At 61.6% G+C, this 22643-nt stretch overlaps 2 protein-coding genes across 4 annotated transcripts; both read left to right on the top strand.

Moving 5' to 3' along the window:
- On the top strand, positions 1 to 7990 carry LOC111160370 (WW domain binding protein 2). 2 transcript variants are annotated; one of them, XM_022523442.1, is made up of 8 exons: positions 1 to 122; positions 2428 to 2536; positions 3841 to 3976; positions 5098 to 5190; positions 5805 to 5939; positions 6108 to 6230; positions 6655 to 6731; positions 6844 to 7990. In XM_022523442.1, exons 1-8 carry the CDS (start codon positions 64 to 66, stop codon positions 6895 to 6897), a joined length of 786 nt encoding a protein of 261 aa, XP_022379150.1. In that variant the 5' UTR covers positions 1 to 63; the 3' UTR covers positions 6898 to 7990. The 2 variants fall into 2 exon arrangements, with proteins under 2 accessions (XP_022379150.1, XP_022379151.1); XM_022523443.1 differs by lacking the exon at positions 5805 to 5939.
- Positions 7991 to 9186: 1196 nt separating this feature from the next.
- On the top strand, positions 9187 to 22044 carry LOC111160308 (unc-13 homolog D). Of its 2 annotated transcripts, none has more exons than XM_022523287.1 (32): positions 9187 to 9361; positions 10107 to 10142; positions 10395 to 10502; positions 10607 to 10666; positions 10753 to 10819; positions 11058 to 11238; positions 11562 to 11606; positions 11741 to 11809; positions 11996 to 12065; positions 12159 to 12263; positions 12372 to 12464; positions 12548 to 12651; positions 13392 to 13509; positions 13611 to 13735; positions 13851 to 13941; positions 14027 to 14083; positions 14171 to 14268; positions 14373 to 14424; positions 14503 to 14636; positions 14737 to 14857; positions 15183 to 15326; positions 15523 to 15621; positions 15719 to 15925; positions 16100 to 16168; positions 17066 to 17145; positions 18475 to 18580; positions 18668 to 18739; positions 19153 to 19236; positions 19331 to 19451; positions 19691 to 19814; positions 20291 to 20487; positions 21167 to 22044. In XM_022523287.1, the coding sequence occupies exons 1-32, from the start codon at positions 9245 to 9247 to the stop codon at positions 21286 to 21288; spliced, it is 3276 nt and encodes a 1091-aa protein (XP_022378995.1). In that variant the 5' UTR covers positions 9187 to 9244; the 3' UTR covers positions 21289 to 22044. The 2 variants fall into 2 exon arrangements, with proteins under 2 accessions (XP_022378995.1, XP_022378996.1); XM_022523288.1 differs by lacking the exon at positions 9187 to 9361 and adding an exon at positions 9832 to 9955.
- The last annotated feature ends 599 nt before the right edge of the window (positions 22045 to 22643 follow it).

Genomic DNA, 22643 nt, shown 5'->3' with positions numbered 1-22643 from the left:
GCGGGCCGTAAAGGGGCGCAAGCGCACTGCGTTGGGAGTCTCGGGACCCTTTTCGGAGAGACTATGGCGCTCAACAAGAATCACTCGGAGGGCGGCGGAGTGATCGTCAACAACACGGAGAGGTGAAAACACTGCGGAAGGATCCTGAAGGAGGGAAGGGCGGGCGTGGGGGGTGGGCGGGTGAGGGGTCGGGGGTAAACCCGTGAACAGGGTAAACTGTCGGGGTGCGGTGGGTGGGGGTAACGGCTGGAGGCGGGGCCGGAGGCAGGAGCGGCGGGGCTGTTGCGATTGGCCGGGGGTGGGGCGGCTGGAGGGGGACGGGGCTGCGGGAGACAGGTGGGGCCCTGGGGGTCGATGACTTCAAGAGGTGGGAAGAGCTTTAGACAAAAATAATTGCCGCTTATTGGGCGGTTGCTACGTGCCAGGCCGCGCTCCTCTTCTGCCTTATTTAATATGTAAGCGCGGCGCGGCGGATGCTGTGCTGCACACCTTACAGCTAGGGAAACTGAGGCGCGGGGAGGCTAAGTAACTTGCCCGCGATCACAGAGCTGTAAATAACACAGATGGGATTCCGGGAAGGACGACTTTACTCTGAAGTCAGTAGGCTTAACTACAGTACAGAGCCTTCCAGCATATTCCAGAACTGCTGAGCGTCCAGATGAGAAACTGAGGCCGAGAGGTGCAGTTAAATAGATGTTTGTCAAATGTCCAACACATCTAGCGCGGCGTCCGTCCTTGTGTCTGTCTCTTGAATGCCTGTTGACTTGGGTCACCTCCCAGAGCAGAGGTCTCCCAGACCTAGACTTTCTTTCTCTTCCACCCCCTAACCCCAGATCGATTCTCTTGTCTCTTCTCCCCTTTCTGGACTTCTCGGTGGCTTCTCTCTTGCTCTTTGGGCGCTGGGAATTAGATCTAGCCTTGGTTGAACTGTACTGACCCTGAAATGCCTCTTGAAGGCAGAAGGCTTATGAGGAGTCTGGGTCCCCAGAAGAGACTTGGTGGGATCAGAGCCTTGTAGCCTGCCAGGGCCAGCACCCAGGAATGCTTGATGAGTCGGGAGAACGCCTGGGGTGCCCTGGCTTCAGAATGCTGATGGTCCCACCATGTTGCCTGCTCAGGGTCTGCGGGACCAGCCTGTTCTGGTAATGATCTCTTTTCTCTGAGCTGTACTTCTTAAGTAAATACACACGCACGTATATATATGTATAAGATACATATACATGTTAAGAGTTATTTATTTGAGAGAGAGAGGGAGAGGGCCCGAGCACAGGCATGGGGAGGAGCAGAGGGAGAGAGAGAATCCACAAGCACACTTCCTGCTGAGCTCAGAGCCCCATCTGGGGCTCCATCCCAGGACCCTGAGGTCGTGACCTGAACAGAAACCAGGGGTCGCCCACTTAACTGATCTGCCAAGCCACTCAGGCCCTCTCTGAGCTGGACTTCTCTGTGCTGGTGCCAGTCCGCTTTCCCACTTACCTTCCCCAGTGAAGACAGGTGTGACACTTGAGGGGAGGAGGAAGACAAATGGAACCATGTGAACTTGGACCTTGTTATCGTATAATCAGAGAAACCTCACATTGTTCCCAGTTCGTCAGTCTCTCTGTGTGCGAGCCAGTCCCGGGCCTGGAAAAACACTTCTGATGCCATTTGGTAATATCTCCTGGGAGTATTTTTCTTTCTCAGTGGGACTTTGTGGGACAAGAATGTGTCTGTCCTGGTGAGCCTCCTACCTGGCTTCAGGCCCTGTGCTGCTAAATAATGGGGTGCCTTGTTTTAGAAGATACTCTGGCCTCATTCCTGAAAAAAAATTGTGTGTACGGCAATTGGAGTTTAAATTAGCACTTAAAATTTCATGGTAAAATACCGAGCCTTACTCTTCGAGTGATGAGTCCCTTTGAGAGCAATGAAAGCTGCGGATTCTTCCAGGAAAGTGCGTGCACCCCGTCATCTCAAGGGCTTCATGGACTCCCAGCCCTGCAGACCCAGTTCAGGAAGCCCAGGTTTAAAGGAACCGTGACATAAGCTCTTTGGTAATGCGTGATCGTGTCTTAGAGGGTTTATGTATCAGTACTAATAAGCCAATGAAAACAGACACTTATTATAGGGACTCAGAAGAAAATGGGAGAGTCAACCCAGGTAATCTAACGAGATTTGAGGGATGATGGTGTTACGGCATTAATGTCCTCGGCTCTTCTGCTGTGGTCACCTGGAGAGGTGTATGTATGGGGCTTAGGGAAATTCTGTAGACCCCCACCTTGCTCATCCCTTCCAAGGCCATATTAATGGTTTCCTTGCAGCAGTGCCCAACAGGTTTGAGACCCGATGTGCCAGACGCCTGCTTGCGGGGAGAGAGCCCCGTCCCTGGGGAAAGCAGCGCATGGCTCCGAGCTGGCTCATCGGGGCCTGTCCTCTCGTTTCTCATCCCAGCATCCTGATGTCTTATGACCATGTGGAACTTACATTCAATGACATGAAGAACGTACCCGAGGCCTTCAAAGGGACCAAGAAAGGCACCGTCTACCTTACCCCTTACCGGGTGAGTCGCACCGTGTGACGGTTGGAAAGCTCATGGTTCCTGGGGGCCATTGTGAGTCTTAGGTCAACCTCGTGAGCCCGGTGGCCTCTGAACCTGAGGAGCGTTAGTTCCTCACTCCACATGTTTCTGTCACTTGCTCCTGGGTTCTAGAACCACCAGCCTCTCTGAGCAGCTGAACCAACCGCAGGCCATTGAATCCATGCAGAGTCTGGAACAGTCCCTGTAAAATCCGCATGTTGTTGGGTGCAGCTGCTGGGATGACTTGGGCCCGGAGTGGGGAGCTGTTACAAATTTGATTTCTGTAAGAGCAGCCCACGAGGCCTTTGTGCACGACCAGAGGGACAAATGTGGTAAACAGGATACAGCAGTGCGCCCAGAGCCTCCAAGCTGGGCAGACAGCCCGCCACAGCCCGGCGGAGCCAGGAGGGCCGGACTGCAGCTTGGGCCTTTCCTGCGAATGACCCAGGCTGACTGAGAGCCTTCCAGAGAAAGACAAATGGCCATTCTTGGAAAAGGTTCACTGCCCATAGCTACCAAGAGTTAGGTTTAAAGAAGGTTGGAAGAGAGGGGCATATCTTCAAGGTTTCCTCACCTCGACTTAGCGGAGACAAAGGAGCCTGAAAACCTCCTTTCTGGTGGCATCTTCCGTCCCAGATGGAAGGGTTTTAAAAGAGGGTTTGCAAGTGCAGGCTAGGACCCTCCTGCTGTTTGGGCAGCCCCCTTCTCCCGGGAGCCAGCACCTCCTGCCACTCCTTCGCTCTCTGTTCTGTGAAGCTTGGGCTGCGCCTACCCCTTCTGGAAGCCGGTACTGCCCCCCCAGCCCCCCTGCCCGACCTTGGTAGCCCCTCACTTGCCCAGCACATCTACCACGTCACGGCAGAGCAGCCTGTCCCCCTCGGGTGTGCTGTGATGCTGTGAGCGGCTTGTTCTCGTGCACTCCCACGTTCAGCCTCTCCAGCCAGACTGCGCGCAGGCCCATTCACTTTTTTTTTTCAGATTTTGTTTCTTTGACAGAGCACAAGCAGGGAGCAGCAGGCAGAGGGAAAAGGAGAAGCAGGCTCCCCACTGATCAGGGAACCCGATGCAGGGCTTGGTCCCAGGACCCTGGGATCGTGACCTTAGCCGAGGGCAGACCCTTACCAGGCCCTTCGCTTTCAGAGCTCTCCAGGAGCTTCTGGTGCAGAGTGTGCCCTGGGGCCGCGGGGCCCTGGCGCCAGGGGCAGACTCCTCACACGCAGGAAGTGATAGCCGAGCGGGCAGGGCTGTGGATGGGCACTGATGGCTCTCCTCCTGTCTCCCTGCAGATCATCTTTCTGTCCAAAGGCAGAGATGCCATGCAGTCCTTCATGATGCCATTTTATCTGATGAAGGACTGTGAGATCAAGCAGCCCGTGTTTGGTGCAAATTACATCAAGGGAACAGTGAAGGCTGAAGCAGGAGGTGGGTGATGGGGTTCAGGGACACAGGTGGGGCTTCCAGAGCAGTGCTCTGGCTGCGCCTCTGCTGTCTTGGAGACCTCCCCTTTGGCTGTCTTTTTTTTTTTTAAGATTTTATTTATTCATTTGAGAGAGAGCACGCACAGACAGGGGGATCAGTAGAAGGAAAGGGAGAAACAGGCTCCCTGCCCAGCCAGAAGCCTGACTTGGGGCTCAATCCCAGGACCCTGAGATCACGACCCAAGCTGAAGGCAGATGCTCAGCCGGCCGAGCCACGCGGGCGCCCCAGTCTTTCTTAATCAGCCCCAGCCTTGTCCTCTTCCTGGCTCTGGATTAGCTCCCACGACCCCCCGCCAGGGCTGCCAGCTGTTGCGCAGAGGTGGGCCTTTGAATGACAAGAGCTAGGAGAGGCTGGCATTGAAGGTGGCAGCTCGTCTCCCCTTGTCAGAGCGGGATCAGCCGGGTGACTTGAAAAAATAAGTAAAAATGATCGTCGTGACCTGGGGAGTGTGTTCACATTTTAGGTTTGGGAAGACCTGTGTCAGGGCTTGGGAATGACCTTTTCCCTAAGGTCAGGAAGAGCCAGCTGCCTCTCTCCTGCCTGGAGGTGCCTTGCTTGGCGGCGGGCAGGAGACACCAGAGACCTCTGTGTTGAACTTGGCCTCCCCCTCCCAGCCAGCCAGGTTGAGTCTTGCTCTCTAGGGGCTCACAGTCCCCCTCGGGCAGAAGCCAGCCTAGAGAGGCCAGGGGTCCATCCTTAGGCCCCTCCGGAGGGATCTGCTCTGAACCTGCCTGTCTCTTGTTGCTGAAGGAAACTGCTGGGGAACTTGCTTCATGGAGGGGTGGGAGGCTCTAGTGCTGATGATCTTCCCCGGCTGGGGATGGGATAACTGGGAAAGCGTGTTCCAAGAAAGAAAAGTCCCCTGTCCCAAAGAGGGTCCTGAGGACACGCCGTGTGGGCGGCGCACAAGAAGCGGCTGTGCGGGAAGGTGGGCGGGCGGGCGCTGCGGAGTCTGCCCTTTCCCCGGGGGCGCCGGACAGAGACCCAGGAGAACAGAGAGCCGTCTCTTTGGGTGTAACCTGGGTTCTTCTCCCGAGCTGTTGATGGCCCTGTTCCCCTCGCAGGTGGCTGGGAAGGCGCTGCGTCCTACAAGTTGACCTTTACAGCAGGGGGCGCCATCGAGTTTGGACAACGGATGCTACAGGTGGCATCTCAAGGTATCAGCGCTCTGAAAGTTTGGGGCGAAGACATATTTAAATGTGTGGGTTTTAATTTGTTCGTTTGAGTTTGTTCACTTTTTGTTTTGTTTTTTTTAAGCACTTGAGAGATAAGTCTCTGGGCCCCGGGCCGACGGGGCTGGGAATTGGGAAGGAAACTTATCACTAGCGTCACTCTGGCCGGAACCTTAAAGGCCGGGTGTACCCGGCCTGGAGCCTGTATGGGACATTGGGACAAAACTCTTGGGACTCCAGGACATTTTACTGCGGCCTCATAAAAACAGGAAACCCAACCATTAAGCTCCCGTACAACAGTTTAAAGTTCAGCAGACATCCCCGTGTTGTCCCCAGCTCACCCCAGCCGCGTCTGGGACCCCATCCCCGAGCCTCCCTCTTTGTCTGTGTCCATCCGTCTGTCTGTCTACCCCTGTCCTGGCCCTGGCCTGTGTCCCCATCCAGATCCCTCACTTCCTCCCCGACCGAGGCCGGCTCTAGCTTGGGTAGGGAGTGGAATGGGGCGGGATGAGGCGTGTCTGCTCTGCACATTCCTGGGACCCTGCAGCCCCCCTCGGTAGGCGACACTCACTTCTCTCTCCCCTTGTACTTATTTGTAGCCTCCCGAGGCGAAGCCCCCAATGGAGCCTTTGGGTATTCCCACATGCCCGGCGGGGCCTATGTCTTTCCCCCGCCGGTCGCCAATGGAATGTACCCCTGCCCTCCTGGCTACCCCTACCCACCGCCCCCGCCTGGTGAGTGTGTCCTTCACTGCCCAGCCCTCACCCTGCCCACCCAGGCCAGGGGGTTGCCGAGGGGAGACTTTAGGACGGACAGAGGAGCTGGAGAGGCCCGGGAGGTGCCTGCTGAGGGAGCCGGGGCTGGCTTGCTCACTGGGTCCCATTCTCTCTCTCGCTGAGCAGAGTTCTATCCGGGACCGCCCATGATGGACGGGGCCATGGGGTATGTGCAGCCTCCCCCACCGCCCTACCCTGGGCCCATGGAACCTCCGGTCAGCGGCCCTGATGTCCCCTCCACTCCTGCAGGTGAGACCCTGGGCTGCTCCCACTCCTGGGGGATCAGCCCGCTCCTCTCCAGGGCTGCACGGAGAGCTACAGAGAATGGCTGGAGGTTGGCCAGGAGCCCCAGGTGGTGAATGAGCCCTGCCCTTGGCCTAGTCCAGGAGACCGGCAGTGTGGTGGCTGCTGGTGGAGATCTGGACCGCACCCCCCCCTTTCTCCCCCAGCTAGCCGGGTGGTGCCCTGCGGCAGGGAAGGTCTCCCTCTGTCGGTCTGGTCATCCGCTACCAGAAGGTGGCAATGTGCCCTGGGCGGGATCGTGGGGAGGATCAGGTCGGGAGCGAGGGCTCGGAAGGAGCTGGAAGGAATCGGTAGCGCCAGCCGTCGGGAGCAGGACCTGGTGGGAATCTCTCCCCGCTGGGGCCGACACTGAGTGTGTTTGTTCTCAAAGCTGAAGCCAAGGCTGCGGAGGCGGCGGCCAGCGCCTACTACAACCCGGGCAACCCGCACAACGTCTACATGCCCACGGTGAGTGGGTGCTGGGCGCGGGCGGGCAGTGTGCAGGGCTCGGAGGCGGGGAGACCTTGTCTTGTCAAGAACCTTCTAATTGTTCTAATTGAGATCTTTCTTCCTTCCTTAGAACCAGCCTCCGCCACCTCCCTACTACCCCCCAGAAGATAAGAAGACCCAGTAGACCCCTCCTGCCCCTGCCTCCCACCCCTCATGCCTCTTCCTTTCCCTTCCCCTTGGGGCTGAGACTGGGGCTGGGGGGTGAGGGAAGGGCCTTGTTCTTCCTCCAGGTCTGATTATAAACCACTTCCCAGGAACTGGTGTTGAGGGAAGGGGGGGCCCTTGACTCGGGAGCTGTGCCTCCCCGCTTCTAGCTCGGAGCCCGCGGCACTGCTCGGAACGCTTCCCTCTCGCCGTCTCCGGAGCTCTGCTCAGAGCACGGGCCTCCGTCTCGTTCCTGTCTTGCTCTAGTAGCTTCTGCCCACAGAGGGACTCTCTGGCCACCTCCTCTTCCGCAGTCCAGCTCCCTCGTTTGGGAATCCACTTTCTACTCTGCCTTGTGAACTCCCTCACACCAGCCTCACGTCTTCCTGGGGGCCCCCGCCGGGCCCCCCCACATTCCCTCCGCTCCAGCCTGTGCCTCACCGTGGAAGGCCACCTTCCCGCCGGACTGTCAGCCCACATTCCGATCCCAGCCAGCCTCCAGCGCGGTCACGCTCACCTTCCCCTCCCTGTCCTGTCCTTGGTCACCTGTTGCCCCCACTTTGACCTGGGGAGCTTCCACGCGAGCGTCCAAGGGGTGGGCGGCGTCAGGCCAGGCCGCTGCTTCCCTCCGGATACATTAGGCTTTTGTTGCCCTCTGCCTTCTCTCTTTTCCCTCTAGAAGGGGCTTCTCAGACTGGAACTGGACAATGCATGTTCATTCCATCATGCCACTTGGGGGCGGCTGGGTGGGCTGGAACAGAGGTCCTTGACCCTGGGGCCTGGCCTGAGCCTGTGTGCTGGCTGTGACCTCTCACCAGCCCCTCCCCCTGCCCTCTTCCCTTTAAGCTTCATGCCTAACCGGTGATATGCCCCCTGGATGCACTAATATTTGCTCTTCGTTTGCTTCTGGACTGGCCGTGAAGTGAGGAGATGGTTATTTAATGAGAATTCCCTATTTATTTGACGAAAAACAAAAACAAAAAACCTAGTTAATATATTAATGTTAAATAAACCCTCTTTGCACCTTGATTTGTTTGCTGAAAATGTGAAGTAGTAAAAATGCAGTGACTGGACCCTTTCTGGCTCTGTGTGTGGTGACCAGTGGGAGCTCTTGGGAGAAGAGACCAGTCTGGCTGCTGAGGGCGCTGGGGGTCTTTGGGGAGACCGTACCCTCCCCGTGCAAGAGCCCCTTGTTCCCACAGCACTCCAAGGCCTGCCCAGGCCGGGAAGGCCTCCCACTGTTCCATGGTGGTTATTCAGCAGCTTGGCCTACCTGGGGGTCCCCTGGGGCCTGGCACAGCCCAGCAGCTGTCCTGGGCCTGAGGCCTTGGAGGCCGACGCTGGCCTGCTGTGCTCACCACCTCAGGGAAATGCAGCCCCGGCCCCTGTCTCCGGCCATGAGGTGTTTCCGGGAGGAACATGTCCCCCGGTCCCTCCAGTGTGTGACTTCTTGGGGACCTCTGTGTCTGGGAGGAGGGGAGCAGAGGAAACAGCCAGAGTCCTTCCCAGGGCCTGCACCCTGCTGGGCCCTGGCCTGGAGGGGAGCTGTGGGCACGCCACCAGTGGGTCTGGAAGCTCTGAGACAGCCCAGCACTGGAGTGTCCATGTGTCTGTCCCTCCTGGCTGGGCAGCACTGCCTCTCCAGCCACCACCTCCAGCCAGCCTCACCCAGGAGCCCCTGGAGTTGGCTCAGGCCCCTACAAGGGCATCTGAAGGGAGGAGCACCTGGCAGTCCTTGTGGGGGCGGGGGCTCAGGGCTGTCTCCGCCCCGCATAGCTTGGCCCCGTCACCTTGGTGGAATGTCACCTGTGGGCTGGAGCGAGTTGAGCCACCAACTGCCTGCTGGGGAGATGTCTCTGCAGCCTCCACCCGGTGCCCTGCCCACCCCCACCCTCGCATCTTCGCCTGTTCAGGGAAGTCTGTGGGTGAGAAACCGCCCCCCACCCCAAGCCAGGGCATGTCCCCTGGGTCCCTGGTCCGGCTGGGCACACCCGCACTGTGGGGCAGGCCCTGACGCCCCCTGCCGGGGAGTCCTGGACCCCCCACCCCAAAACGCGCACCAGGGCCTCTGTGGGAGGGTGGGGTGGGGTGGGGCTGGGCCCGCCTGCTGGGGCCACCTCCCTTCAGCGGGAGACAGTTCCTCTCAGGATCCCAGGCCGGGGGGAGGCAGGGAGATGTAGGCCTTTGAGATGGTGAAACCCTGACCAGAACCCGGGCACCGGCCGGCCCGGCCCCACCCCTCCCTGGCACAGGGTGGCACCCAGTGCTCTTTGCATAATCCTGTGGCTTCTCTATCTTTCTCCCACCCCCGCGGCAGAGCGGCCACCATGGCGACACTGCTCTCCCACCTCCAGCGGCGCCCTCCCCTTGTGCGCCAGGCCATCAAGATAAGGCGGCGCAGGGTCAGAGACCTGCAGGATCCACCCGCCCACAGCGCTCAGGAGGTAGGGGTGACCTCGGGGAGGAGGCAAGTGGCCAGGGTGGGGCTCTGCGGTCTCTGGGCGCGGGAGAGTCCTCCTCTCACGGGCTGCGGTTGAGGATGCGGTCCCCTTGCCTGCCTGTCGCGGCTCCTGGGCAGGACCTTCTGGGTTGGCCTGCCGGGGTCTGCCGTGTGTTCTCTGGGCCATCCTGGGCCTCGGGTCTGTGGTCGCAGCTTCTCTGAGTCCCCTCCCTCTGGAGGGGCCACCCGCCCGCCCTAGCCTCCGGTCTTCCCGCTCTAAAGACACCTGCTCCACTAGACAGGGGGTGGCCCTGCTGTGGGCCAGGCGGCTTGGGGATCCGCTGAGCGGTCCCCAGGCCTGCCTGGCATGACCCTCGGTCTCCCACCTCCACTGCTGGGCCTCACTTCCGCCGCTTGGGTGCGGAGCGTGGCCGCCCGATAAGCAGAGCTGCTTCCTCTGGGGAAGGAAGGGGCCACGGGTGCAGAGAGCTCACGCTGTCGGGGCCGCTGAGCGCCAATGGACCTCAGCCATGGCGGGCCGGGGGACAAGGAGGGCGGCCCAGGGGCTGGACTTGCAGGAGGCCTGCTGTGGGAACAGGTGTGCGGCGCTGGTGGGTTGGAGGCAGGGAGCTAGGGACCCCGCAGCCCCGGCCTGGCCTGGCCTGGCCTACCCTGGGAGGAGCCGTTGCTGCTGTCTGAGCCCTGGTCCAAGCCTCCAGGCCACCTTGTCTCTTCACCTTGCTCCCCAGATCGAGCCTCCATCCCACCACCTCTCCCCTGAGGAGGTAAGAATCAGAGTGTTGGGGAGGCAGGGAGGTGCTGGGAACACAGTCCTTGGGTACTGGCTAAAGCAGGTGGCCACACGGCAGGGGGGGTGCAGTGGGCACTTCTGGGCCTTAACCCCCCACGCCCATGCACTGTGGGCGCCTTGTCCCAGCTTTGGCCGTGCCATGTTGGTGCCAAGACGGGCTGGGGGGCGGGGGCTCACCTTGCAATGGGCGGCCGGGGATTCCTGAGGTGACCCTGCCGTGTCTCAGCGGGCCCTGCTCTACGAGGAAGCTCTCTACACCGTCCTGTACCGCCTGGGGCAGCCTGAGCCCAGCCATGTGCGCGAGGCCTCGGAGCTCCTGTTGTACCTGCAGGAGGTGAGTGCGGCCCCGCTGTGCCCGCTACAGCTGCAGCCCCCACCCGGGAGTCCTCTCTCTCCTGCCCTGTGCCCTCAGCCTCCCATGCTCCTGCCCCCCACCAGGCCTTCCACATGGAGCCCGAGGAGCACCGGCAGATGCTACAGCGCGTCCAGAAGCTTGAGGTAATCCTGGTCCAGGACCAGCCTGGGACAGCGGCTGGGAAGGCCAGCTCCCTCTGGGACTCAGGCTCACCCTTCTGTCCTTCTAGAAGCCAATATTTTGTCTGAAGGCAACCGTGAAACAAGCCAAGGGCATTCTGGGCAAAGATGTCAGTGGTGAGCAGGCGGGGAGGGACCCTGAGGGCCCCCTTCCCAGCCCCTCCTCCTCCCCAGCGGTCTGTCCCAGAATCCAGCTGGAACTTCCCAGCTCCCAGATATCCCCTGGGCGCTGTTGGCCCCAGGGCCTTTGAATCTGGGATGGGGAGGGACTCTACCCCTGGATTGGGGTGATGAAGGCGTCTCCCGGGGAGCCCTGCCGACACCCAGGTGGCCTTGTCCTCCCCCTCCTCGCCAGGATTCAGTGACCCCTACTGCCTGCTGGGCATTGAGCAGGGGGTGAGCGTTCAGGGGGGCAGCCCTGGGTCCCGGCGTCGGCAGAAGGCTGTGGTGAGGCACACCATCCCAGAGGAGCAGACCCACCGCACCCAGGTCATCGAGCAGACCCTCAACCCTGTCTGGGAGGAGACTTTCATCCTGTGCGTGGCCCTGCGCTAGCCCCTGTCCCCTCAGGGCGAGCAGCAGTACTTCCCGGTTCGGGGGCGGGGACTTGGCTTGATTGGAGGCGGGGCCTGCTCTCTAGGCCAGAGACAGACCAGTGTGCTGGGAGGGTGTGGAGGGTTGGGCCCTGCTGGGTTGATCTGGGGGCCAGGCCAAGCCTTACCTTAGGGGAGGGAGGAGGAGTTTGCAAGGAGGGGCTCAAAGGGGACAGAGGGTAAGTGGGGGGTGGGAGCTTCCCAGGACAGGCTCTGGTGGGGTCTGGCCCTCCAAGGCCCTCAGCCTGGTCCTTTTCTCCCCATAGGGAGTTTGAGGACATAAGCAGTTCGAGCTTCCATCTGGACATGTGGTGAGGGGCCTACCCTGCCCGTAGGGGTCCGGGAGAGAAGGGGGGGCATTCAGGGTGGCAAGACCTTCTCCCAGAGAGGTCAAGGGCTCCCGGGACAGCCTCTCTGTCTCCTGCTCACACCTTGGTCCCCGCAGGGACATGGACACAGTGGAGTCCGTCAGACAGAAGCTCGGGGAGCTCACAGATCTGCATGGGCTGCGAAGGTGAAGGCCTCGGGAAGAGGTTCCTGGGGGAAGGAGTGTGGGCTCTTTCTGCCCTCCCTGTGTGTGCACATCGGTTGCTGGGCTACAGGCTGTGTCCAGGCCCAGGGGGCCACAGGAGGGGGACAGATCCCCGCCAGACACCTCAGTGTCTTGGCCCACCCCTCTCATGGCCCCTGCCTGGAACAGGATCTTCAAGGAGGTGCGGAAGGACAAAGGCCAGGACGATTTTCTGGGGAACGTCGTCGTGAGGCTACAGGTGAGTGGGGTCAGGAAATAGGGTTTTGGGGGAGGGACTCTGGAGGCACACCAAGCATGGGCCTGGGCCGCTCCCGCCTGTCTGGCCCCCCAGGACCTGCGCTGCCGAGAGGACCACTGGTACCCTCTGGAGCCCCGCACCGAGACCTACCCGGACCGCGGCCAGTGCCATCTCCAGTTCCAGCTCATTCACAAGCGGGTAGGTCTGGGGCCAGGAGCAGGGCTTCTTCCAGTGGCCCGTCTGGGTTGGACAGGCTGCCCCCAGGGACAGGGTCCTCTCCTCACGGCCACGCCGGCCCCGTTGCAGAGAGCTCCAGCAGCCAGCCGCTCCCAGCCCAGCTACACGGTGCACCTGCACCTGCTCCAGCAGCTGGTGTCCCATGAGGTCACCCGGCACCAGGTACTGCCCTCCCTGTGCTGGGGGGGGTGGGGTGCGGGGCATGCTGGCCAGGTCCTGACACCCTGCTTACCCTGTGCCGTCAGGCAGGCAGCACCTCCTGGGACGGGTCGCTGAGTCCCCAGGCTGCCACCATCCTCTTTCTCCACGCGACACAGAAGGACCTTTCTGACTTCCACCAGTCCATGGCGTGAGTGCGCCAGCCTCTCCCTCCCTGCCTGTGCGCCTACAAACTGGCAGGCCGGAGTCTAACCCTTGCAAGATCTCTGTTTGGCCACAACCGTGTGTGTCAGGTTTTGAGTCCACTGCCTACTTTAAAAATCTAGAGGTTTTCCATACAGAGTCTCAGTTCCAGCTTTCTTTGTACTCCAAGTGCCGTCATCCTGCTGGGCTGCAAGAGGTCACACATGGCAGAGCGCAGGGCCTCCCCAGCCCCTCACGGCTACCCTTGGCCCGAGTCACTCCCTGACGCTCTCTGAGTCCCTTCTGGGCATTTGAATTTGCTGCCCCTGCCCCGGAGGTAGCATTGTGCCCCAGCTCCAGCCTCTGGAGTCAACAGATTGGCGAGCTGGCATTTCCAAATCCCTGGTGAGGGCCCGTCACGTCCCCTGGGCCCCCGTAGGTTGTGGGAAGGTGTTCGAGTGCAGGTGAGATGTGCAGGGCCGGGGCCCACCAGGTGGGGGCAGCCCAGGGCCACCGTGAACACTTGGCATTTGAATAGGGGGTGAACGGAGGTGGGGACCAGGACAACCTGTAGGACCATGGGCAGGTCGGTATCCCCAGACAGGTGGGGAGCGATGCAAGTTTAATTTACATGTTTGAAAAACACCTTCATGGGGGTTCCCCAGGAGGTCGGTGGGGGCGGGGCATCTCCCTGTTCCCCCCCCAAGCCCCCCTGCTGGCCGGCTGAGGGCTTCCCTTGTGCCGCAGGCAGTGGCTGGCCTACAGCCGGCTCTACCGGAGCCTGGAGTTCCCGAGCAGCTGCCTCCTGCACCCCATCACCAGCATCGAGTACCAGTGGATCCAGGGCCGGCTCAAGGGAGAACAGGTGGGCCGCGCAGGGGGACGAGGAGCGCGGGGCAGGCCGGGCTGGGGGAGCCGGCTCCGCGTGCCGGGCCCCCGGCTCAGCTCCCGACGCTCGGCCCACAGCTGGAGGAGCTGGCCGCCTCGTTCAGCAGCCTGCTGGCCTATGGCCTCTCCCTCATCCGCAAGTTCCGCTCTGTCTTCCCCCTGTCTGTGGCCGACTCCCCGGCCCGGCTGCAGTCTCTGCTCAGGTCAGCGGCTCCCCTTCCCGCTCCCTCAGCGGGGTCGGGAGCAAGGGGACCCCCCGGGGGGCGCCCGCTGCCTCTGTGGGTGGAAGGTCCCGGGCACAGCTGCCTGTCTCCACAGGGTCCTGGTACAGATGTGCAAGATGAAGGCCTTCGGAGAGCTGTGCCCTGACAGCGCCCCTCTGCCCCGGCTGGTGACCGAGACGCTGAGGGTGCGGGCAGGGCTCACGCTGGGGACGAGGTGGGCATGGGCCTGAGCCTGGCAGCCCTCCCCACTCACCGCCTCTTTGCCCGCAGACTGGCACCACCGAGTGGTTCCACCTGAAGCAGCAGCACCATCAGCCCATGGTGCAGGTGGGGGGGGCTTGGGCAGGGCAGGAGGGGGCGGGCGGGGTGCTCAGGCCCTGCGGACCTGCTCAGCGCCCCTCTGTTCCCTGCCAGGGTTTGCTGGAGGCAGGCAAAGCCCTGCTGAGCCTGGTACAGGATGTCGTCGGCGACCTACTCCAGTGCCGGCACACGTGGAACAAGATCTTCCAGAAGTGAGCACATGGCTGGGTAGGGAGGTCTTGAGGCAGGGGCTCAGAATGGGGACCAGGAGGACCCCGGAGGTGCTCCCGGGTCACACCTGTGGCCTTCCTTGCAGCACACTCAAGGTCGACCTCTTCTCCATGGCTTTTGTGGAGCTGCAGTGGCTGGTGAGTCTCCCCCTGGGTCTCCAGGCTTTGCCCCCCACCCTGGCTCCGGAGCCCTGTCCCACTGCCTGCCCTTTGCAGGTGGCCAAGCGGGTGCAGGACCACGCAGCAGCAGTGGCGGGCAGCCCCGTGTCCCCGGAGATGGGCGAGAGTCTATTCCAGCTCTATGTCAGCCTCAAGGAGCTCTACCAGCTGCGACCAGGCCCCACAGACAGGTAGGTGGGCAGCCGGCTGTTGGCACAAAAGAGAGGAGAAGGTCAAGGAGGGTCCGCGCTAGCCCCGGCATTCTCCAGGCTGAGCCCCAGCTCTCCTTAGGGATGGAGTCCTGGCCCTGGATGGCTTTCACCGCTGGTTCCAGCCCGCCGTGCCCTCCTGGCTGCAGAAGACTTACAGCGTGGCCCTGGCACGCGTGCAGCGCGCGGTGCAGATGGACGAGGTGGGCGCGGGGCCTGAGACGGGGCCCGGCTGTGGGGTTTGGAGCTCTGCTGGGACCTCTAGGATGCGCAGAGTTGGTGACCAGCTCTTGAGGCCAGTTGTGTGTACCCCGCTGCCTCCTGATACCCCTGGTTTTAACTGTGGCTTTCCTTTCCAGACCCATCTTTGCAGCCTGGGGGTCTGGGTGGAGCCTGCCTGCCCCTTGTAGCCCCTGCCCACCTGCTTGGTGGCGATAGAGGCTCTGCATGCCTGTGGAAGGAAGGAGGGAGGGAGGGGCATGAATCTGGCCAGCCCTGAGCCCTCCTTTCTGCACCCTCCCCCCGCAGCTGGTGCCCCTGGGTGAACTGACCAAGCACAGCACATCTGCCGTGGACCTGTCCACCTGCTTCGCACAGATCAGCCACACTGCCCGGCAGCTGGACTGGCCCGACCCAGAGGAGGCCTTCATGATCACCGTCAAGTTTGTGGAGGTGCAGCGACTTCACGTGTCCTTCCCCATCTTCCTAGGACAGCCTCGTTTGACGTGCCCTGATTTCTCCCAAGCTCCTGCCCTAGCAGCCTCCGAGGGGCTAAGTCTTAAATCCCCAAGTCACTGAGATTTCCGTGCCTCCCCGCACTGGGGTCCCCCAGATGCCCCCTGCACTGATTGTCCTCTCCCCACCCCAGGATACCTGTCGGCTGGCTCTGGTTTACTGCAGCCTTATAAAGGCCCGGGCCCGTGAGCTCTCTGCAGGCCAGAAGGACCAGAGCCAGGCAGCCAACATGGTAAGGACCAGAGCCAGATGTCGGGCCGGGGGTGCGGGTAGGGACAGCTAGTCCCGGCAAGCTCAGGAGGCCCACATCCCTGCGTGCCTGCCCTCAGCTGTGCGTGGTGGTGAATGACATGGAGCAGCTGCGGCTGGTGATCGGCAAGTTGCCCGCCCAGCTGGCCTGGGAGGCCCTGGAACAGCGCGTCGGGGCCGTGCTGGAGCAGGGCCAGCTGCAGAACACGCTGCACGCCCAGCTGCAGGGCGCGCTGGCCGGGCTGGGCCACGAGATCCGCACCGGCGTCCGCACCCTGGCGCAGCAGGTAATCTGTCCCCCTCGCAGGGACCCCACCCTGCCCATCCTCGGCCTCCTCGGCCTGAAGCACCCCCAGCAGGACTTGCCACCCCTCTCTGAACCGAAACTCAGGCTCCCAGTGACCTCTCCCTTTCCCCCGTGCTCACGCCCCAGCCTCCCTCCTGCTGTTTTGTGTCCCCAGCTGGAGGTGGGCATCGCCACGCACATCCAGAAACTCGTGGGCGTCAAGGAGTCTGTCCTGCCTGAGGATGTGAGTGGCCCTCCCCGCTCACCGTTGCCAAAGGGGCTTAGGGTGGTAGGGGCAGAAGGCCTTGGGTGTCAGAGATGAGTCCCCCAGACTTGGGCAGGAAATGTTCCCTCCTGGGCCTCGGTTTCCTCCTTGGATGCTAAGGGGGCAGGGGTGGGTCATTCTGTGGGCTGTCCCCGAATCGGCCTGGGGACCGCAGGCGGGGCGGGCTAGCCACGCAGCCGAACTGATGTGGATGTGCAGCCTTCTGAGTTCCCTGTTTCTGCGAGCCCGTCGACTCCGGCGTGCTCACCTGTCCGGGGGCAGGGAGAGTGATGCCACCTTCATCGTCTGAGAGAAGGTCACTCCATAATTCAGCAATGCTCTAAGCGCTCTGCCACGAGCGTAGATTTAGGCGCGGAGGTGTGGATCGGGGAGGAAAAGTGACAAAACTCCTGCCTTCCCGGAGCTCACATTCTGCCAGGGGAGATGGAGGAAGAGCCAGAACCATAGCTGTGCCTAGAATTACACGAGTGTGTGTGTGCAGTGACACGTTAGTAAGTACTGGAGAAAATGAAGATTTGTATTCATATTTGTGCTTTTTTTAAAAGATATTTTTAGACAGTGGTAGAGAAGGCCTTACTCAGAGGGTGACAGCTGAGTCAGGACATCGAGGAAGCAAGAGAAGGATCCCTGAGGGTTTCTAGGGGAGGGCACGGCCAGGCCCTGCGGCAGGACAGTGCACGGGCCGCTGGAGGGCCCTGGAGGAGGTGGGGGCGGCCGGAGCCCCCCGCGGCAGGGCTCCCTCAGCTCCGGCACACGTTCTAAATGAAGCAGGCGGAAGCTCCCGGCCGTTTCCTCTTCCGAGTCAGGGCTTGGGCATGGGCCAGAGCCAGACTTGCCGCCCACCCCTCTCCCCAGGCCATTCTGCCCCTGATGAAGTTTCTGGAAGTGAAGCTCTGCTACATGAATACCAACTTGGTGCAGGAGAACTTCAGCAGGTGTGCAGCGGCCTCCCGCTCCGTGCCCCCCGCCCTGCCCCTCTTCCCTGGCCTCAGCCATTTTCAGGGGAGGATGCAACCAGTCTCTGCTTAAGTGCTCACTCCTAGAGACAGGGAGCTCACTACTTCACACACCTGCCCATTTCCCTTTAGGCTGAGCAGAAAGCTGCCTGCCCTTTCTCCCTTAGCCCTGGGCTTTCTGTCCCTCCTAACATTACAGGCAACTGGTGTCTCTCCCAGGATCCAGGGGAACTTCTCGTTGGGGTCTCTCTTAAAGCAGGGGTCCGGCACACCAGGCAGCAGGACTAGAGGTCAAGGACGTGGGCTCTGGCCCACCTGGATTCAGACTCTAGTTCTGCTGCTGCTGGGTGGGTGCGTTGAGCGGATTACTCAAGTTTCCCATGCCGATGGTCACAGTTCTGGCCTCTAGTGAGGATCAAGTGAGTCACATGGGGTCCCAAGAGCAGCCCCTGTGCAAAGGATGTGGTCGGTGCTGAGCTGCCCGACGATGACCGTGGGTCCTCCCCACAGGAACTGGGCTCTGAGGCTGCTGCCCCTCCCGCCGGAGGTCCACTCCCGGTGGCTCGGGGGGGCCCAGGGAGCCCACTGTTGTTATTTCTCGGGCCACGGTATGCCAAGTGTTCAGCCGAAACAGTTAAATCTCCACCGCAGGGACTTGACTCACTACAGTCTCAAAAGCAGTTAGAACACTGGTGCACAGGAAGCACGCGAATCGCGAATACACTCAGTCCGTTACCTGCCGTGAATGCGACCTTCCCCACTCTTAATGATGCAACCCCATTTTTGCTTTTTGTGCTGAACCATGTGACTCTCCTTTGACATGTGGTTTCCGTTATTTCAGGTAGTTAGCAGGACTGTGGCTTGGTTGCTACTTTTTTCTTCCCAAGGGGTAGTAGATGCAGTCCGGGTCGACATCCTATTCATTCTGGCCACTCCCATGTTGAATCATCATTCTGTCATTGGGGGACCGGCCTCCCCGCCCCACCTTCTTGTTGGGGTTTGATAATCCTACTGAGGAAGGTTCTTTGCTAGGTTGTGAAGCATGTTGGTTGGGACTGGCCCCATCTGTCCCCCTTCCCCCCGCTCCCCTGCACTTGTCCTCCTTCCCTCAGGAGACCAGCCCTCCCTCCCTCTACTCCTGCTTGCTGCCCTGGTCCCCGCCTTACCTGAGAAGCAAGTGGAAGTGGGAGCGTGGGCTAGGGAAGAGCTGGGGGTGGGCCTGGGTCCCTTTCTCAAGAGTGTCTCTGCTTCCTCCTCTTCTATCCTCCTGGGCTGGACTGGTGTCCCTCTGCACCTCCCCCCCCCCAGTCTCCTGACCCTGCTCTGGACCCACACGCTCACCGTGCTCATGGAGGCGGCTGCCTCCCAGCGGAGCTGCCCCCTGGCCTCCAGCAGGCTGAAGATTGCCCTGCAGGTAAGAACAGCCGGGCCAACAAGTGATAACGCTGGCTGGAGATAAGTGATAATCCTGGTGAGGTCAGCTCTGCTGTCTCACCCCTAGAATCTGGAGATCTGCTTCTACGCAGAGGGCTGTGGCCTGCCACCCGCGGCGCTGCACACAGACGACTTCCAGGTAGGGGGCTTTTGGTGAGCTGGCGGGGTAGGGGGAACCTGCCTTTCTGTGCTCACCTGTGATCAGTACCAGCTGCATAATTTACAGGGCCGGCACAGAAAAAAAAATGTGGGCCCCTTTTTCCAAAAATTACTAAGAATTGAAAGACAGCAACAACAGAGCATTCAACCAAGCAGAAGGTTCTTTAAACTCGGTGACCGGGCGGCTGTGCAACTGTGTGGGGGGCACAGCCGTGAAGCCCACCCTGTCTGTGCCTGGGCTGTCCCCCGGGGCCACCCCCAGGGTGCGTTCCCCAGCCGAGGCTTCCCGACAGCCGGAGCTTTGCTGTCACATCGCTGCCCGCACAGGACGGGGGTGACTGGGACAGCTCAGGGGGCAGCTCAGGGGGCTTCTCAGCGGCTCCTCGTTCCCAGGCTCTGCAGAGGGACCTGGAGCTGCAGGCGGCTTCCAGTCGGGAGCTCATCCGGAAGTACTTCTGCAGCCGCATCCAGCGCCAGGTGAGGCTCTTTCCCTCCGCGCCGCCCCCGGCGCACCTGCAGCCCCGCCTCCCCTCCCCTCTGCCCCACACTGCCCCCCGCGCTCCACCCCTAGGCGGAAACCACTTCTGAGGAGCTGGGGGCGGTCACAGTCAAGGCTTCCTACCGCGCCTCTGAGCAGAAGCTGCGTGTGGAGCTGCTCAGCGCCTCCAGCCTGCTGCCCCTGGACTCCAATGGTGAGTGCAGGCTGCCCACCGGCTTCTCCCCGCGTCCTCACTCTGTACCCACAACGTCCCCCCGCGTCCCTGGCTGTTCCGCTCTCCCGGGAGGGAGCGCTGGGTGCACTTCCTTCGTGCTACCAGGAGGGGGCAGTGCTGCTGAGCCCGGGCACCGCGGCAGGAGCTGGGGACTGGAGGCGGGGAGCTGGGATATCCTTGGCAACGTCACCTCCCCGGGTGACCTCCCCACTTGCCAGGCTCCAGCGACCCCTTTGTCCAGCTGACCTTGGAGCCCAGGCACGAGTTCCCTGAGCTGGCCCCCCGGGAGACCCAAAAGCACAAGAAGGACCTTCACCCTCTGTTTGATGAGACCTTTGAATTGTGAGTGGGTTCCCTTGCTTGCCACCCTTCCCCAGCCCTGGACTTCCCTCAGCCCTGCTCCTGCCACCTGAGGCCGGTTCTGAAACGAACGCATTTGGGTCCCAGGGAGGGGCAACTGGAACAGGGGTTTGCTGGGACCCCGCGAGGAGGAGTGGGACTGCAGAGGAGCAGGCAGGCCCCCACCTGTTGGACTTAGAGGCTTGCTTCCCGGAAATGGTCCTGCTCCTGAGGTGCTCCGTCCCCCAAGACAGGAGGGTCTGGGGAACACAGGCCCCTGGTTTAAAGTCCCAGCCCGCAGAGGAGGTGTCCGTCAGAGCACACGCCAGGCTGAGAAACGCTTTTGCCGTCCTAATCCCCATCTGTCTGCCCTCAGCCCTGGCCCGTCCTCAAGAACCAGTGATGAACGGTGTGTGGGGGTGGGTGCCAGTGACCACGTAGGGGGCAGGCCGCTGAGCCCCACTCCCCCCCCCACTCAGCCTGGTGCCTGCTGAGCCATGCCTGAAGGACGGAGCTTGCCTCCTGCTAACGGTGCTGGACCATGACACGCTGGGGGCTGATGACTTGGAAGGGGAGGCCTTTCTGCCACTACGCTCGGTGCCAGGCCTGACCGGGACTGAGGAGCCTGGCGAGGTGCCTCAGATCCGCCTGCCCCTCACCTACCCTGCACTCAACGGTAGGCCTGAGCCGCTGGGCAGAGGCTGGGGGGGCTTCGGGTGCAGGGCCTGGCCCAGCACTGGGGGTGCAGGGGAGGGGCAGCCCGCGAAGGTCAGGCAGTGGCCCCAAGGGAAGCGAATGAAGTTGGGGTCAGAGGAACCCCTCCTTGGATGTGGAAGCCAGTGGAGTCAGCGTGGTGTCTCGTGTTGCTGAGTGGCTCTCTCGGTCTGATCAGGAGAGCAGTGAAATCTGGAAGGCCAAGTGCCGTGTGAGTCTGCAGTGTGGGGGGAGGTCACCGGGAAGTCTACCCGGGGGGAGAGGCTACGTCTCCGACGGGGGCGCACAGGCCAGGCGTTCTCCAGGCTGGACAGTAGGAACAGGTGGCACGTCCGAGCACTTACTACGGGCCATCTGTGAGCAGTGCTGCGGCCGTCTGTGTCAGCTGCTAGTACGGCTATTTTACAGATGGGTAAACTGAGGCACAGAGAGGTCAACTAGCTAGCCTGCGGTTCTAACAGTTGGACCCCGAGGCGCACCTCACTTGGCCTCTTCCAGCGCACATCGGGTCGGAGTGTCGGTGCCAGCGCCGTCATGCGTCTCAGCCTGGCTGGTGTTTCCTGGTTTCCAGGTCCCCTGCCACTCCCCAGGCCCTGCCTCCCCCTGCCGCAGTCTGACGCCCCGAACGCCTCTCTCCACAGGGGACCCCGTCCTGCAGCTGCTGGAGAGCCGGAAGGGCGACCGGGAGGCCCAGGTGTTTGTGAGGCTACGGCGGCAGCGGGCCAAGCAGGCCTCCCAGCGCGCCCCAAGGCCGGGGCAGTAGCGTGGAGGTCAGGGATGGGGCTGGGTGCCCAGCAGGGGCCGGCTTTCCTCAAAGGTCTGGGTTCTCCCCACCATAGTGCCAGCCCCCCAGCCTGGCCGAATGCTCCAGAAGGGCCCTGCAAGTCCGGGGAACCCCGGCGTGAAGATCCCCTCTGGTCCTTCTGCCAGAGCAGGGGCCCACGGTGCTGGTGCCAGGACCCTGTTAGTATTTATATTCCCTCCTTCCTGCCCTGAGGCCGCCCTCAGCCGTGGCCTCTGCCTTCTCCACCAGAGGTCAGCGCCAGGGGCGGGGCAGCGGTCTGCGGCCCCTGTGGGAGGCGCTGCTCTGGGCTCCGCGGAGCCGGCTCAGCCATCTGTTTCTGGCAGGCCCGTTCCAGTCACCGGGGTGGAGGTTAGGCTCCATTGGGCCCATTCTTTAGCGCCCTACCTTGGTTCACCGGGGCTAGGGCTACGGCACAAAGCCTCCTGGGGAGACCCTGCCAGAGCCGAGGCTACAGCTGCCCCGGTGGGTAGGGCGGCGGCTGTAACGAAGGGCGCCTCGGTCCTCTCCTGAGGTGGCTGCCAGTGCCCAGGCCGGGGAGCCTTGAGCCAAGGACCTTCTGGCTCCCAGAGGGGAAGGCTGGCAGGCAATGGGGTTGGCAAGGAGCAGCAGAAGCGGAAGACAGCTTGGCCAGCCGGGTCTACTGAGAACACCTCCTCCCTGGGACAGCACCTGCCACTTAGGGACTTTCTTAGCAAAAATAAAAAGAAAAAACAATCCACTGTCCTCTAAGGAACTATACTGTCGGCCTGCATTGGGGCCCAGAAGATTATAGTCAGGCCATGCAAACCCCCTCCTCAGCCGTCAGGAGACCTTGAGCTGCCCCGGACCTGGGGCCTGGCCCACCCCTCCCTCCCCCATGTTCTAGAGCAGGCGTGGGAGTAACTGATGCACAAGCAGGGCTTCACACAAAACATGACTAGGCATGTCAGTTTGTGGGTGCTGCCCGGCACTCCGAGGGGAGCACTGGGAGTGGGAGGGGGTTCTCCCACGAGTGGAGGCTGAGTGGCTATTTGAGGGCTTAGAGGAGCAGGGTCCTAGGCCAGGCTGGGACCTAGTCCAGGTGGACCCTGTATTGGTAGTCAGAGCCCAAGGCCACGTTGTCATTCTAGCTGTATGACCCTGTTTGAGTGCCTTAACCTTTGTACGATGTGGGCTGGACATCAGATGAGATCATCTTCAAGACTCCTTCCGCTCTGAACCTGAGCCCCGCACAGAGCCCAGTGGGCGCATGTTCTCACAGCCACCGGCTAGGCCAGCTCTGAGCAGGGGAAGCAGGTGGCTCAAAGGCAGAGACCCTCCTCCTCCTGCTGCTT

Source organism: Enhydra lutris, unplaced genomic scaffold (assembly GCF_002288905.1).
Source record: "Enhydra lutris kenyoni isolate GAN:26980312 unplaced genomic scaffold, ASM228890v2 scaffoldscaffold75, whole genome shotgun sequence".
Taxonomy (NCBI): domain Eukaryota; kingdom Metazoa; phylum Chordata; class Mammalia; order Carnivora; family Mustelidae; genus Enhydra; species Enhydra lutris.
Note: the sequence above shows the minus strand (reverse complement) of the source record. Positions and strands in the feature narration are given on the sequence as shown.